Below are 15635 nucleotides of genomic sequence, written 5' to 3' on the forward strand. Positions count from 1 at the left end.
AACCGAACGGTTTAGGTGACGTTGTTTCGCAGTAGTAGTGTTCCAAGAAATAGTTTTTAATGAAATTGCATACAGATGGGATAAGGAGGCTGTTGGTTCCTGAAAAGAGCAGTATTCTGTTTGTCTTACATTAATGTTGCCGATGTGGCTGCATTTTCTACCTGTTGTTCGGTCTTATTAGAATCCGGGTTTAGATTTATCCTGAGGTTTCATATGTGTTGTTTTTGTTACATAGGTTAATGTTGATTGGCTGTTTATTCTTCCTAAGAAAAATGCATGATAATTTATACAATTAGCCTTAGGCCGCAGTGCATTTTCTGCATTTATCAATGCCACAGTTCTATGACCTGCAGTTTGTAAAAGTGCTAAAGGAGCCTGCTTCTATGCAGGAACCTTCTAATACTTATGATTTCAATGAGGACTCCTATTATGCAGAACTAGGATTCAGATGAACTATTTTTATCCTGTAAGTTGATTTTGTGCACTAATTTGATTAATCACTTCCCTGCTCTGCAGCTTGTTTCTGCCAGTGCCCTATGGCCAGAAGCCAGAGGGTAAGACTGTAGCATTGCCAAGTGCTCCAGTAACCCGCGCAGTGACCACCACCACAGCCACAGTGACACCGCAGACGCAGGTGCGCGGGAGGCCACCTGTGGCTACAGCATCCGCTAACCAGGGTAAGGAAAGTTTTCCAAACGCTATTGCTTTTTCAACCATGCTATTAGTGATGTGCTCCTATAGCCTAACTAAAAACATCATTCACATACCTGTCACATTCTTCAACTTTAGGACAAATGAGACAATGAAATTAATTTTTTTTTAAATCGCCAACGCATTGTGGTGTCAAATTAATTTTATACAAAACCTTTGCATGAAGTTAAAATGCTGGTGATGTGTCATTTCCTGTAAGCTACATCTACAAGCACAGAATAATGTGAACATCATTAGTTTTGAAAGTTAGTTAATTTTTTATTTGTGGTTTCCTCTTTTTAAAACTGTCCTCATTCCATAGCCTTGACTTATTCCATAGTAGAAAAATGTAATACTTGTAAATGGACAGATAAAAGGGAATTTAAAGGTATGTTTATGCTAAGTTCACTTTAAAAATAAAACTGCATCACTACTATATGCACGTAAAAAAATAAAATAAAGTTCATACTAGCAATGGTGGGTCTGCCAAGAGCTTACTTGTCCAAGCTCTGTGCACTCATTGCAATATTTGGACATACCAAAGGCAATGGAAGTGGCAGCAGAGTTTGTGATGCGAATTCCTCAAAGAATACTTGGTCCTTATTTCCCGAATGAGCAGCTTTCTTGCTGGTGGGAGAAAGCGAGCCTTAAACATGCTACTACGTTTTCAGTATAGCTGCAAAGTGGCCCTTTCTGATTTGCATTCTTTTGATGAATTGCCAGTAGATTTTTTGCAAGAGTTGAAGCAACTAAAGCAAAAAACCTTGATGGTTTCATTTCTACAATATTCAAACCAAACGTGTCTCAAAGTAGGGAATATGTGTGAGTGCTGCTCCCTCCTCTAGCCCGCGTTTCTGTTTCAATTGACCGGGAGAAGCCCACTTCGCTGGTCTTCAATCTCAATAAATGATGGGGAAGCCCATTGATGGTGGCGTGTTGGTTAAACACTCATCCACATCATAGTCCCTTCAGGACCGATTACGATGGTGGAAGGACTGGAGTCCGTCCGCCATCGTGGTGGTGACCGGGACCGTCCGCAATACATGCGGCAGTTACATGTGGCAGTTCCACACACCACATTAGGATCCGACTGCCACGATGGCGGTCGCATCTTGCATTTTCAACATTGCGGCGGGTGCTGCTAACACCAGCACCCACCGCAATGTTGAAAATGCATGTTGTGCATTTCAGTGCACTAAGTGGCAGGCACCACTCGGTGCCTGCCACTTAGTGCACTGAAATGTAGGGGGTACCATGGGTACTCCCCCAGTGCACATACATCCCCCACCCCACCATTGGGGGCCTGTAACAGGCCCCCGAACAAGATCCCCACCATCCTTTTTATGACGGTGTCGTCATCATGGAAAGGCTGGCTCACAGCCAGCATCATAATATGGTGGACGGTGCCTGCTAAGCACCACCACTGCTCTATGCATGCAGAACGCTCCGCTAGGCAATCGGTCCGATTGCCTGTGGTGGTTCCGTGTCGGACGGTCTTTCCATCCGCCACGGTCGCAGTCTGGATCCCCCGCCATCCTAATGTGGCAGGGAGAAAATCGCGGTCCGATGGTGGAAGGACCCCCACCCCTTGGCTAACAGTGGCGGTCATAATTGGCCCCTTAGTTTGATTCCTCATTTTACGTTATTTGATTTGGTTTATGGACGATGGTCTGAGCTCATCACCAGGGGCCAGTAATTTGGACTCAGATCCTGAGGATAGCGATCCGGACCTCCCCATAACAGCGAAAAAATCAAACTTGCGCTTAGTTACACAAGGTCGGGGGAGAAAGGACTATAGGTGGGATTATTCATCTGCTACCCCATTATCGTGCCTCTTATCAGGTAAATCCCCTGCGGAAACTGGCACTACCCCCTATACCCTATCCCCCCCCCCCCCCCCCCCCTGGAGGTAATACATCAGGCCATCCTCTCTCATAGGGAAGAAACGCACCAGGACAGTCGTAAGGCGCAGGCCGCAATGAGAAAAATGCAAGGGGTCGTCAGGAAGTTCTCTAAGGCATGTATAAATGTAGGTGAGAGGGTGACGAACCTTGAGGAAAGAATAGTTTCAACTGAAGCAGAAGCAGCCAGCGCATCAACCCAGGTGGTGGTTCAAGGCTCTCAAATCAAGGATATCCAGTGGAAACTGGAAGAATTTGAGAACAGGCAGAGGAGGAACAACCTCAGGGTGTTGGGGGTTCCTGAGGGGGTGGAAGGGTCTGACACCAGGGCATATGTAATCTATCTTTTTAAGTCCGCCTTTCCGGAGCAGCTGGAGTGGAATTGGGCAGTTGAAGTTCAAAGAGCACACCGCACCCCGTTTAAGCCACGAGTCCAAGCAAAAGAGGGGGATAAACCAGGGAAATACTTGTATTCTTTGGCAATTTCCTCCTGCGATAAGCATTTTCAGAGAAGGCCAGACCAGAAGCAAAGAGATCAGGGGGGGGGGGGTGTCTCGTTTTTCGTTCGGCCCGATTTCTGCCACTCAACGGTAGAGACACGCTGGAGGCTGAGGCAGCTAATAAAGCCTTTCCAGGAGAAGAATATTCAGATTTACCTAATCAATCCGGCGCAATAAGGTGATTCATGAGGGACATACCCGATATTTTGCATCAGAGATAAAAGCTAGAGAATATTAGGATGCTTTGGACAAATAAAGATGACCTGGTGTAAAGGGTAATGTAGAAAGGAAAACAGGGAGGGGGAAAAAAAATGTGTAAAGGATACTGGACACGTAGCATTAATGGTTTAAGGTTAGGATGGGTGGAGGGGGGGTCTTGAGAAGATTTAGAATTATATAATAGTGTGGTTCGCGTTTTCTGATTTTTATAAAGTTGTGATTTAATAGGATTAAGGGGGTAATGCAAATCAATTTTGATTGGCCTAGAAGGACCCAGGCCGCTAATGCTGCATACATCACATGCACAGACCAAGGTCTGAGCGCTTCAAGAGGGTGGTGGGAGCGTACGAAGCAGGGGAGGGAGGTGGGGGGAAGGTTGGGGGGTGGGCTGGGTTGGGGTGGGGGGTGTGTGTTGGAGGGGAGAAAAGTAATACCTGGTATTATGTTGTAATTTGGTAACAGGCTTGGTATATAAAACAGATGACTGGCTTGAGTCAAATGGGGTGTGGCTATCCTGTAGAGGAAAATGGGGAGGCTTAGGATCTTAATTAATTAATATTGGAGGCCTGAATGACTGGAGGAAGGGCAGTTTGTTCGGTCAAACCATCTAGATCTAGTATGTTTACAGGAGACCCATTTACCGTGGGCAAAAAGACACTTATTAAATATTAGAGGATTTGATTTGTTGGCCTACTCCTCCCTGACATCTATTATCAGAGGGGTTGCAATCTTGGCTAAATCAGGCTTTGGGGGGGGGGGGGGCACTAAACGCCAATTGACAGATGCTCTAGGCAGATGGGCACTGGTGGAACTTGGTGTGGGTTATACATTATGTACAATCTATGGACCGAATCAGGATGATCCCGAATTGTTTGAACAGCTGGAAATAGAACTGACTAATTGGCCGAGACCTATGATAGTGTGCGGGGGTTTTAATATCTCTATTGACTTTGGTAATAATACTGCTTACGCAGGCCGCAAGCCTAAGGTGTATCAAGCATTGAAAGCACTAAGGGAATCACACGGGTTGACAGATGTCTGGGGGAATAAAGAGCCTAATAAACCAGGGTTCACGTATTTTTCCTACTCCTCTAATAAGTATACTAAATTGGACTATTTTATGATATCCAGGACAGAAATTAAGAAAGTTACAATTGAGAAGCTCCCAAAAATGTTGTCGACCACAGCCCATTAGTTCTGGAGTTGGCTATATATACCTTAAATGGGAAACGATCAAACTGGACATTTAAGAGGAAGCTATTAGCTAATCCTAAATTCGTGGAAAATATAAGGAAGTGGACCCAAGACTATTTTGATATGAACCAGTAGAGCGCATCCCGAAACACTGTTTGGGATGCATTTACGGCAGCTCTTAGAGGGGAGACGATTAGCTTCTCAGCCAGGTGAAAGAAAAAAGCTCGGGAAGAAAATAAGAGATTAGTGCGTCAGCTAGCAGATGCAGAGGAATAACATATGACAGATATCAGTCAGGGCAAAGAGGTCTCCGGGATCCAGCAGAAGATTATCTCTATTAAAGCAGAGATACGCAAATGGATAGCCCAGAAATCGACTGATGAATATCGGACGCATAGGGGCAAACTGTATGAGACAGGAGAGCAGGCAGGCAAATTGTTAGCACTCCGGATTAGACAGGAAAGCACCAAGAATATAATAACGAACATACGAGAGAGGGATAGGATTTATACAGAGCCAGAAGATATATTAAAGGTTTTTAAACGTTTCTACCAACATTTATATAAGGAAGAGATCGGGGCAGAAGCAGGTAGGCGGGAGTTTGTAGATTTAGGCCCACATTTGGGCAGCCAGGATATAGAAGTATTGGAGAAAGAATTTGAAAGGGGGGGAGGTTGTCGAAGCTCTGCAGGATCTGCTTATGGGGAAGGCTGCGGGCCCGATAGCATTCCGTTTGAAGTATATAAATGTATTCAGAATGAGACTCTTCCTATATTGCTGGATCTATTTAATGGCATAATGAGCTCAGGGGTGATTCCAGAATCTTGGAAGGAAACTAATATCATAGTTTTTCATAAAAAAGGGAAACCTATAGAGAACCCTGCATCCTATCTTCCAATATCCCTCATCAATACGTACACCAAGATCTACGCAAAGGTTTTGGCTAAAAGGCTGGGAAGGATCATAGGGGGTCTGGTCTCCCCGTGGCAGCATGGGTTTATCCCAGGTCGAGGGACAACAGAGCATATGAAGCAGGTTATCACACTTTTTGATGTGCAGGCTGCCACTGGGGGACGGATGGCCATGATCCTTCTAGACTCAGAAAAGGCCTTTGATCGTGTCACATGGAAGTATTTATGGGGGATATTGGAACGGCGGGGCTTTGACCCCAAAATAATGAGAGCTATTAAGGCCATGTATTCAGAGCCGAAGGCCAGAATCCAACTAATGGGAGGCAGCTCGGAAAGAATTTTTATCTCTAGGGGCACGCGACAGGGCTGCCCCTGTTCACCATTTCTTTTCGCTCTGTATATAGACCCACTTATGCAGAGACTGCTAGGATGCGATGATATTAGACCAATAGTCAGTAATGGGTTCAAGACCAAGCTTCTGGCCTATGCTGACGATCTGGCCATAATCACCCCTGAACCAGATAGGGCTATGAGAGGTATTAAGGAGATCACGAGCGAATTTGGATGGTGCTCCGGCCATATGTTGAACGAAAGTAAGACCCACTGACACAGCCACCTCCTATAATAAAGCACAATCTCTTAGAGGATATTACATTGGGTCCTACAGAGGAAGCAATAAAAGAGGAAGCGGTAAAAAAGATTTTAACAAAACCAATACTTCTACCAACACCAAGGCTTGACTCATTCCCCCCGATGACACAACACCCGTCCGGGGAAGATTACAATACTTACTTCTCGCATCGATAAATATCACATCTGATCAGTAGGTGTTGGATATTATCCAACATTGTCATTGTCTGGAACTCACTTCAACACCTCCAAACATTCCGCCTCACATTCACAGATTATCCTCAAACCATCAAAAGTTACTTGAAGAGGAAATTCAAGCTTTAGTAAGCAAAGAAGCAATAGAAATAGTGCAAATAAAACAAGGCACAGGAGTCTATTCCCGTTACTTTCCAATCCTTAAAAAAGACGGAGCTCTAAGACTCATATTAGATCTCTAAACAAATACATCCTTTCAGAACATTTTCATATGGTCACTCTTCAAGACGTCATACCACCTCTCCAACAAAAAGACTTTATGGCTGCATTTTATCTAAAGGATGCTTATTTTCACATTCCAGTTCACCCAGCACACCGGCAATACCTTAGGTTTGCCTTCAACGGACCACACTTTCAATTCAAAATGCTTCAGTTCAGGGCCAATGCACCCAGGGTGTTTACCAAATGCCTAGCAGTGGTAGCTGCCCACTTGCGAAAGCAAAACATACACGTCTTTCCATATATAGACAACTCCTGAAAAGCAACACATATATCAAATGTCTTGCAGCACATGCAATTAACAATAAACTCACTACATCAACTGGGTTTTACAATAAATGCAGTTAAGACACACCTGTATCCTCTTCAAATTCCGCCTTACTTGTTGTAGGAGGCTGGGTTTCTGTTGCAGTAACCCCCCCCCCCCCCCCACACACACACACCTTTTGCCAGACTACTGATGCACTTTGACTTGATGTGCCCTGGATCCCTTCCAATCAGGTTCCCAGGGCCTGTGTTCTGTACCTTGTACCCCCCATTTGGCTCCTATCTGGCCACATGTCAGTCCCTTGTTAAAGGTACCAATGGCACTGTGGCCAGGGAAGGCCTCTAAGGGCTGCAGCACTTATTGTGCCACCCTTAGAGGCCCTGTACCTTTACACGAACACCCTGCCATTGCAGGCTGCGTATTGTGGTGCAGAACAAAGTGAAGAGTCAACATGGCACACATCCCTGTGTGCCATGCCTACAACCCACTGCCCTGGCATAGGTCAGCCACCCCTCTAGCTGGGTGCACTATACCAGTGTCTCAGTCAGTTCCTAGGCATTGTAAGTGCAGTACACTAAGAATATATGATGGGAGTTTGTCGTTACGAACTCCACAACACCATAATGGCTTTACTGAAAACTTGGAAGTTTGGTATCAAACATCTCAGCACATTAAACACACTCTGATGCCAGTGTGGGATTTAATGAAAAATGCACTCAGAGGGCATCTTAAGAGATGCCCCCTGACAAACGACCAGCCTCTGGTGGGTTCCCTGAGTGGTACACACCAGCCTGCCACCACAAGACATGTTTCTGGACCCCTGAGGTGGGAGCCTTCTCTTCCTGAGCCCAGAAACACCGCATTTTCTGGGCAAAGGTGTTCACACCTCCCCCAGGCCAGGAAGAGCCATCTATTGTAGGGGAGCTTCAAAGGCCTTGCAGCCTTTGTAATGCGACCACCAGCCTCTCCTACTATCAGGAGCAGACTCCCTTCCTGTCTCCCCTTCTTTTCGACAGGAAGACAGGTGGGGGGAAAAAAGCCAGCCCAGAAGGTGTGCCCTCCTCTGCCAACCCCACCCCTCAGGTCGGGGAGGTGAGGTGAAGCCCACTCTTCAGTGCCCACCATCTTGCAGATGACAGGCACTCCCCAATCAGGATTAGGAATTGTGCTCACTTCCTCACGTGGGGTGAGCACACCAAGGGTGAGTAACCAATGGGCTATTGACCAAACAGCCTTGCCGTAGCAAAGAAGAGGAGGACGCCCACTGACTTGGCCCCAGCCCGACTGGCCTGTCCCTGCCTCAAACCTGCAGTAGCGAAACGCCAGTGTGTCCTGCAGCCAGCAACCTCAAGAACCCTGAGGACCTGCCCTGCCTTCCAAAGAAAAGACTTTGTCTCCCGCGAACACTGGATTTGTTCACCGATAGACTCCAGCTCCGGCCAAATCCGCGAGTCTGCACCACTCTGTGTAGGAAAGTGGGTTTCTGTTGCAGTAACCCCCACTTTTTACCAGACTACTGATGCACTTTCTCTTGGTGTGCCCTGGGTCCCTGTCAATCAGGTTCCCAGGGCCTGTGTTCTTTCCCCAAAACTAACCCAAATGGCATCTCTGGCCACAGGGCAGCCCCTGTTAAATGGTACCACAGGTACTCAGGGCACTGTGACCAGGGAAGACCTCTAAGGGCTGCAGCATTTATTGTGCCACCCTTAGAGGCCCTGTACCTTTATACACACACACACTGCCTTTGCAGGCTTCGTGTTTTGGTGCTGAACAAAGTGAAGAGTCGACATGGCATACTACCATGTGTGCCATGCCCACAACCCACTGCCCTGGCATAGATCAGTCACCCCTCTAGCTGGGTGCCCTATGCCAGTGGTGAGGGTACAGGTGCATGAGCCCTGTACCCCTACAGTGTCGAAGTCCATTCTTCAACATTGTAAGTGCAGTGCTGCCATTAAGAGTATTTGGTGCTGGGAGCTTGTCATTGCGAACTTCACAGCACCATAATGGCTACACTGAAAACTGAGAAGTTTGGTATCAAGCTTCTCAGCACATTAAACCCACACTGATTCCAGTGTGGGATTTAATGAACAATACACACAGAGGGCATCTCAGAGATGCCCCCTGAAAACTAACCCTCCATTAGTGACCTGACTGAGTGTCTGCTTTCAGCTGCTACCACCAGACATGTTCCTGGACCCCTGGGTCGAGACCCTGCTGCTCTCTGGGGCCTGAAATAATACACATCCTGGGACGAGGTGCCAAGCCTCCTCCCCCAGGATGGCCAGGGTTCACGAAGAGGAAGCTTCAAGGCATGCAGCCTTTGTGAGCCTCTCCAGACCATTTGCTGCTTTCAGCAACTGGTCCCCACTGGTTCTACCCCCCACTTTGGGCGGGAGAACCGGCGGGAAAAAAGTGAGGAAAAGGTGTGCCCACCCTGCCAACTCCACCCCTCAGGTAGGGGAGGTGAGGTGAAGCACAACTCTCAGTCCCAGCCATCTTGAGTATTAGGGGACCCAACCAACCAGGGACCAGGCTCCTGCCCCCCTCCCACTGGAGGGTGTCACGATAGGGGGTGTACCCACCCCAGGGAAGAGACCCATTGGCCCCTGCCCTTGACCTGACTGTAACGCCCCTAACGCTAGTATTTAGGGGGCACCCTGAACCTTGCTTCTACAGATCCAGCCTGACAACAAGAAGAAAAGAAGGACCGAACAGCCGTGCAGGCAGCTAACAAGAGGAAGACACCCTCTGACTTGGCCCCAGCCCTATAGGCCTGTCTCCCCTTGAATCTGCTCCTGCGAAATCCCGGTGTGTCCTGCAGCCAGCAACCTCAAAAACCCCGGAGGACCTGCCTGCCTTCTCTTCCAAAGACTGCTTCTCCCGTGAACACCGGATTTGTTCAACTGCAACCTCTGGCAGCAGCCAGAGACCGCGAATCCAGCCCACTCTGCACCTGCCGAACCCGGCCCGAGCTCGAGTGGAAAAACACCACGAGGAGGTCACCCTGGCGCTCCTGACCCGAGATCTGGTGACCCCTGACCTGCCTCAAGCCTCCAACCGACTCCTGCAGCCTTAATTCAGAAGGCCCCCCTGACTGCGACCCGTAGCTGGTAAGAAGATCTGACCCCAAAGGCACCCCTGCATCCGACGCCCCACGGCCTTGTGTGCCCAAACCAACGGTGCCTAACCACCCCTTAACTTCCCAACTTACCTCTCAAAGTGGTGGTCCTTCGTCTCCCTGCCTGCAGTGCTTTTCCAAACATGAGTTTCTCCATTGAACACAACAGGGCACCCGACCTTGAAACAGCACCCTGCCGCCCCAGTGCTGCTTTGGGTGCACCTTTTGTTATACTTTCCCTATTTGCCCTGAGTTAAATCCTAGGAGCTTGGCTCCCACAACCCAGTGGCCTGCGTGCCAGCAGCCACCAACCAGAGACCCTTTATCCTCTGTAGGATAACATTGGGCCTCAACACTGCACCCAGCCGCCCTAGTGCCGCTGAGGGTGCAACAACAGTGCATCACTGACCCTGGGGGACCCCTGAGTCTAACCCCAGAACCTCAACTCCTGAGACCGATTACTTACCTCCAAACCGATAACCCTATTTTCCTCCATAGGATAACATTGACTGTTTTTCTGTGAAAGTGTGGAGTTTTGAAACCTAAAAATATTCTTTAAAAATCGCACAAATAACCAAAACGTATTTACTTACCTGTTTGCAGGAAATGTCCCAGTGCTGAATCTAGGTATCCAGCACAGAGTTAGAAAAGTAACGTAAAAAGTAACTTACCTGTAATTTACTGAAAAAGCCTATTCATTTCAATGTACTGTATTTGCTAAGTGTTGCAACCTACTGCATCCCCTGTAAATCAAACAAAGTACAATTTCTATTGTATTTCCAAACTGTTCTACAATTATCAACTTACTACTGCAAAGTATTTCATGCTTACCTGTGCCAGGCTTGCTTGGTTCTAAAATAAAATAACAGTATATTTTTTTTTATATACAAAAACAATTGGCCTAGAGATCAGTTCTTGAGTCTGTGAGTTCATATGCTGACTGAGTGTGTTCATCAAATGCTTAACACTGTCCTCTGATACTGCCTTACTGCTCAACCACACTACCACAAATGGAGAGTAAAGTTCTATCTAACTTTAACCTCTGCCTACCTCTGGGGTCACTTGGACTCTATATTCACTACACCTTATTTTGGTGTAGTATATATAGAGCCAGTTTCCTATACTCTGCACCCGTTGGCCACGGCTCAAGTTCGAGTGGCCCAACACCATGAGGAGGTCTACCCGGCGATTCTGACCTGAGATCTGGTGATCTGACCTGCCTCGAATCTCCCAGCGATGACTGCAGCCTCTTTCTGGAGGAGCCCCCAGACCGCTTCCGGGGCTGGTAAGAGAAACCCGATGCCTAAAGACACCCCTGCACCCAAAGCCGCACGGCATTTGGTGGCCCAACCAACGGTGTCCCAGCATCTCCAGGCATCCCAACTAACCTCTTCAAATGCTTGTCACCTCCAGAAGATCTTCGTCTCCGAGCCTGCAATCTTTGTTGAAACCGGAGAATCTCCTTTGCAATTAACAGGGCACCCGATGCCAAACCAGCACCCTGCACCCTGCACCCAGCCGCCCCTGCGCTGCTGCGGGTGTACTTTGGGTGCTAACTCGGATCCCCCTTTGCCCTGAGCCTAACACCAGGAGCTATGTTCCCCCAACCCCGTGGCCAGCTCGTAAGCAGCCACCAACCGGAGGCCCCCTATCCTCCTTTGGATAACCTTGGGCCTCAACACTCTGCACCCGGCCGCCCTAGTGCCGCTGAGGGTGTAACGAGAGTGCATCCTTGACCCAGGGGGAGCCCTTGTTCTACCCCCAGAAACTCAACCCCAAAGACCGAGTACTTACCTGTGAAGACCATAATAGGTTTGAACAGTGGGAGTTCATCCTTGAAGAATGTGTGACTACAGGAGGCTCCCTCTTGCAGGATCAGTCTGATCCTTTTTAACTTGGCTAATATGTCAACCACTAAGTGGGTCCGTAAGTGCGGTTTTTCCACTCCATACACAGCACACCTTAGTGTGTGTGCTTTTATTTCACTCACGTGGCTACCTCCATGTCACGATTCCACATATCCCTATCATCAGCATAGTGAGTAATCACCCCCGCACTCCCTTTCAGGTACGAAGGCACGGGAGTGAATGGAAAAAGGGGCCGCAGCACTACAACTCCCAGAATGCCAAGGGACGGGACTTCTCCCAGCTGATTGGCAGCCACAGATTCAAACACCCTCATAAGCACCTCCTATACAGGAAGAAGGTGCTTGACAATCGTTTTGCTTTCCTGAGACGGGGCGGACGCTTTCCTTCCCGCGGAGGAATCCAGAAACACCGCCGCTGCAATTTCCTCGAGGTACCTCTCGGAACACCGAAGCGACGTTCCTGAGACTTCGTTCCAGACTCACCGATCACCGAGGACTGCAGAGAATCCTTGACCGCGCACACGCAAGTACTTGCTCCCTGAGGGTGTGCAAAATCGAAATCCTAGTTAACTGTTTCCTTCGTGATATTCCAGTGACAGTTGTATTTCCCGCTCTGAGGTCGCGGAGAGCCCGTAAATCCTCAGAAAGAGACTCGCTTGGCGGAGGTTTCCAGAAGCAACCATCCTCCTCTGCTTCTTGATCCTTCTCTCCTTTCCCTCGTACTCCTGCATCCCCTGCCCAGGTGGTACAGACTTTCGTGCCCAGATCTGGGGCGGTTCCCCCTTCGTCCTCATTTGACCCTGCTGTGCACCTAACAGCTTTCTTCGAGGACACCGACTTTTAAGAAACATTTGCCAGGGATTAGGAGTTCCCAGTGGAGAGTGGACTGCTTTCCTTTCCTTTGTTGAAATCCGGAGAGATATTTTCAAGCTGTTACTGTCTGGATTTTGTAAGTGCCGTGGTGTCGACCATGGGAGGGGGAAGAGTATGAACGGGTGAATGAAAGGCAGTATAGTAGTTTTATGCTTGTGTTCATTCTTCTCGTCCCCTCTGTAGGGTGCTCCCGCTATCCGGATCCGAGCACAGAGCAGCCTCAGGCCAGACGTTCCCCAGGCAGTGACCTTTTTTATTTTATCCCCTTCCCTTCTTCCCCGGGGTGCTGGGTTCCATAGCTGCGTTTTAATTGCACTGTGGGGCTTATCATTTCGGAGAGCTGGGAGGACTCTCAGCACATCATCGTTCCTGCTGGCTGTGGTTAAACGGTTAGTGGTGTCTAATTCTGTCCGTCATCACTAACCTTCGTGACAGATTGTCAAGCCCACGAATAGACGACCAGCCTGAACGATGGACACAAACGTAGTGTTGTCCTCTTTACTTGAGAGCCTAAATACGCTACAGGTAGAGGTGCAAACTACGCGTTTAGAAAATCAAGACATCAGAAAAGAAATGGGGACCTTGCGTAGAGAGGTGGCAGGTCTAACGAGGAGAGGTCCTTACCTTAGAGAAGCAACGCTCCCCCCCCCCCCCCCCCCCCCCAGGGGCTACCGCACATCCTCCAGCCAGAGAGGAACAGGCAGGTGGGGGGTTTTTCACCATGTCTTCGAGACCTTTACAGTCGAGTGATTCAGGACCTACCGTTCATGTGATTCAGAATCCTAGTATCCCGTTGGCACCCCCTGAAAGGTTCTATGGCGAACCAAAGAAGTTTGAGACTTTTTTAAATCAGTGCAGGCTGCACTTCTTGTGTAAACCCGCTGTCTTCCAGGACGATACTGCGAAAACGGCATTCATGATGTCATATATGGGAGGAAACGCCGCTAGCTGGACCATCCCTTTGATGGAGAGAAACGATCCAGTGTTGCATCGGTTCCCTGAATTCTGCCTTGAATTACGTAAACTCTTTGATCGCAAGACACACATGTTAACCTTGGACCGTGAGCTAATCACATTAAAGCAAGGAACACAAGATTTGCTTACCTACATCACCTCATTCAACCGTCTGGTGGTAGAAACCGACTGGCTGCCTGAAAAACGCACCTCCTTGTTCTACCAGGGCCTGAGAGGGGAATTGAAAGATGTACTGTCCCAAGTAGTTCAATTACCTCCGACGTGTGAAGAGATGATAGAATTAGCCGTGCAATTAGACCACCGGTTACAAGAACGCAAAGGAGATAAGACACGGGGGGAATCACGCCTCTGGTACCCCAAACCAAAAGAGGCTACTGACACGAGACCCAAGACGTCGGAAGGAGTGGAACCGATGCAGATCGGAGGGATACGAGGACCTCTCTCCGTAGAAGAGCGAGAGAAACGGAGAAGGATGAAATTATGTTTATACTGTGGGAAAGGAGGCCACTTCATTCGAGAATGTAGAGCTCGAGCACAGCTTCCCGAAAAGAGCCTGTCTCCAAGAAGCCCTGCCGTGTCGGGAACAAAAGAGACGGCGGAAAACTGAAGAGCTCGAACCAGATTGAGATCGCTGGACCGGGCGGAAGAACCCAGATCTCCTCTGTCATAGCCAATACCCTACAAACCGCTGTGGCTCACATGAATGTATCCGTATCCATATGGGTAATCAGTGGTTCACCCCTTAACACCGACGCTTTATTGGATTCCGGGGCAACAGGGAACTATATGGACATCGCCTACGCTCAGAAAATAGGAATAACCAGCGTAAGAAAAGAAAAATCTGAATGTGTAAAGGCTGTCGATGGCTCCGTGTTAACCTCAGGACCGGTTACCTCACATACGCCACCCTTACTAATGCAATTCGGGGAGAACCATCTAGAATGCATACAGTTCGACCTCATTGATGCACCGCAATTCGGTCTCATTTTGGGCATGCCCTGGCTAACTCTGCATGATCCTGAAGTCCGGTGGGCAGCCCGCACAGTTACCATGAACTCCCAATATTGCAAGGAACATTGCACGCATGACACATTCCCCGTCGGCTCCGTCGAGAACACCAAGGCAAAGCTAGTGGCTAGTGCAAGCACCCCAGAAACCTGTGTTAACGCAACCCTGCTACCAGAAGAATACGCGGACTACAAATCCCTCTTCGATAAACAATCTGCGACACGACTCCCTCCACATCGAGTCTACGACTGCCACATTGAGCTGATTCCGGGAGCGGATATTCCATGCAGTAGGGTGTATGCATTGACGGAGGCTGAAACCCACTATTTACAGAAGTACCTGGAAGAGAATCTAGCCTCAGGATTCATTACACATTCATCCTCTCCTGCATCGTCTCCCCTCTTCTTTATACCTAAGAAGGATTGCGACGAACTCCGCACGTGTATAGATTATCGTGCGCTAAACCGCGTTACGGTGAAAAACCGTTATCCATTACCCTTGATACCGGTACTCCTAGACCAAATAAAAGGGGCACGTTATTTTACCAAACTCTACCTTCGTGGAGCATACCACCTTGTGAGGGTAAAGAGCGGAGACGAGTGGAAGACCGCTTTCCGAACAAAGTTTGGCCTGTTTGAATACAGGGTGATGCCCTTTGGGCTCTGTAACGCCCCAGCAGCGTTCCAATACTTCATGGACGAAGTATTGAGGGGATATCTGGACAGTTTTTGTATGGTCTATATAGACGATATTCTCGTGTATTCCACCACACTCCAAGAACATGTTACCCACGTTACGGCAGTTCTGGATCGGCTCCGTCAGCATTCCTTGTATGCAAAATTGGAAAAATGTCTCTTCCACGTACAAGAGGTCGCCTTCTTGGGCTATGTAATAAATGCCCAGGGATTCAAAATGGATACGAGCAAGGTCATCGCTATCATACAGTGGAAAACACCACAACACCTCAAGGCAGTACAAAGCTTCCTAGGCTTTGCAAATTATTA

The 15635-nt window shown here is 48.4% G+C and overlaps 1 protein-coding gene across 4 annotated transcripts in view; it reads left to right on the plus strand.

Annotated features, from left to right (window-relative positions):
* The window catches only part of EP400 (E1A binding protein p400), an 852236-nt gene that overhangs the window by 318954 nt on the left and 517647 nt on the right, over positions 1 to 15635 (plus strand). For all 4 annotated transcript variants that reach the window (XM_085634324.1, XM_085634328.1, XM_085634325.1 and 1 more), the window contains one exon: positions 517 to 677. In XM_085634324.1, the coding sequence (XP_085490450.1) occupies positions 517 to 677 (161 nt within the window). The remainder of the gene's footprint in view (positions 1 to 516; positions 678 to 15635) is intronic.

The sequence above is a fragment of the Triturus cristatus genome, chromosome 11 (genome assembly GCF_964204655.1).
Source record: "Triturus cristatus chromosome 11, aTriCri1.1, whole genome shotgun sequence".
Taxonomy (NCBI): Eukaryota; Metazoa; Chordata; class Amphibia; order Caudata; family Salamandridae; genus Triturus; species Triturus cristatus.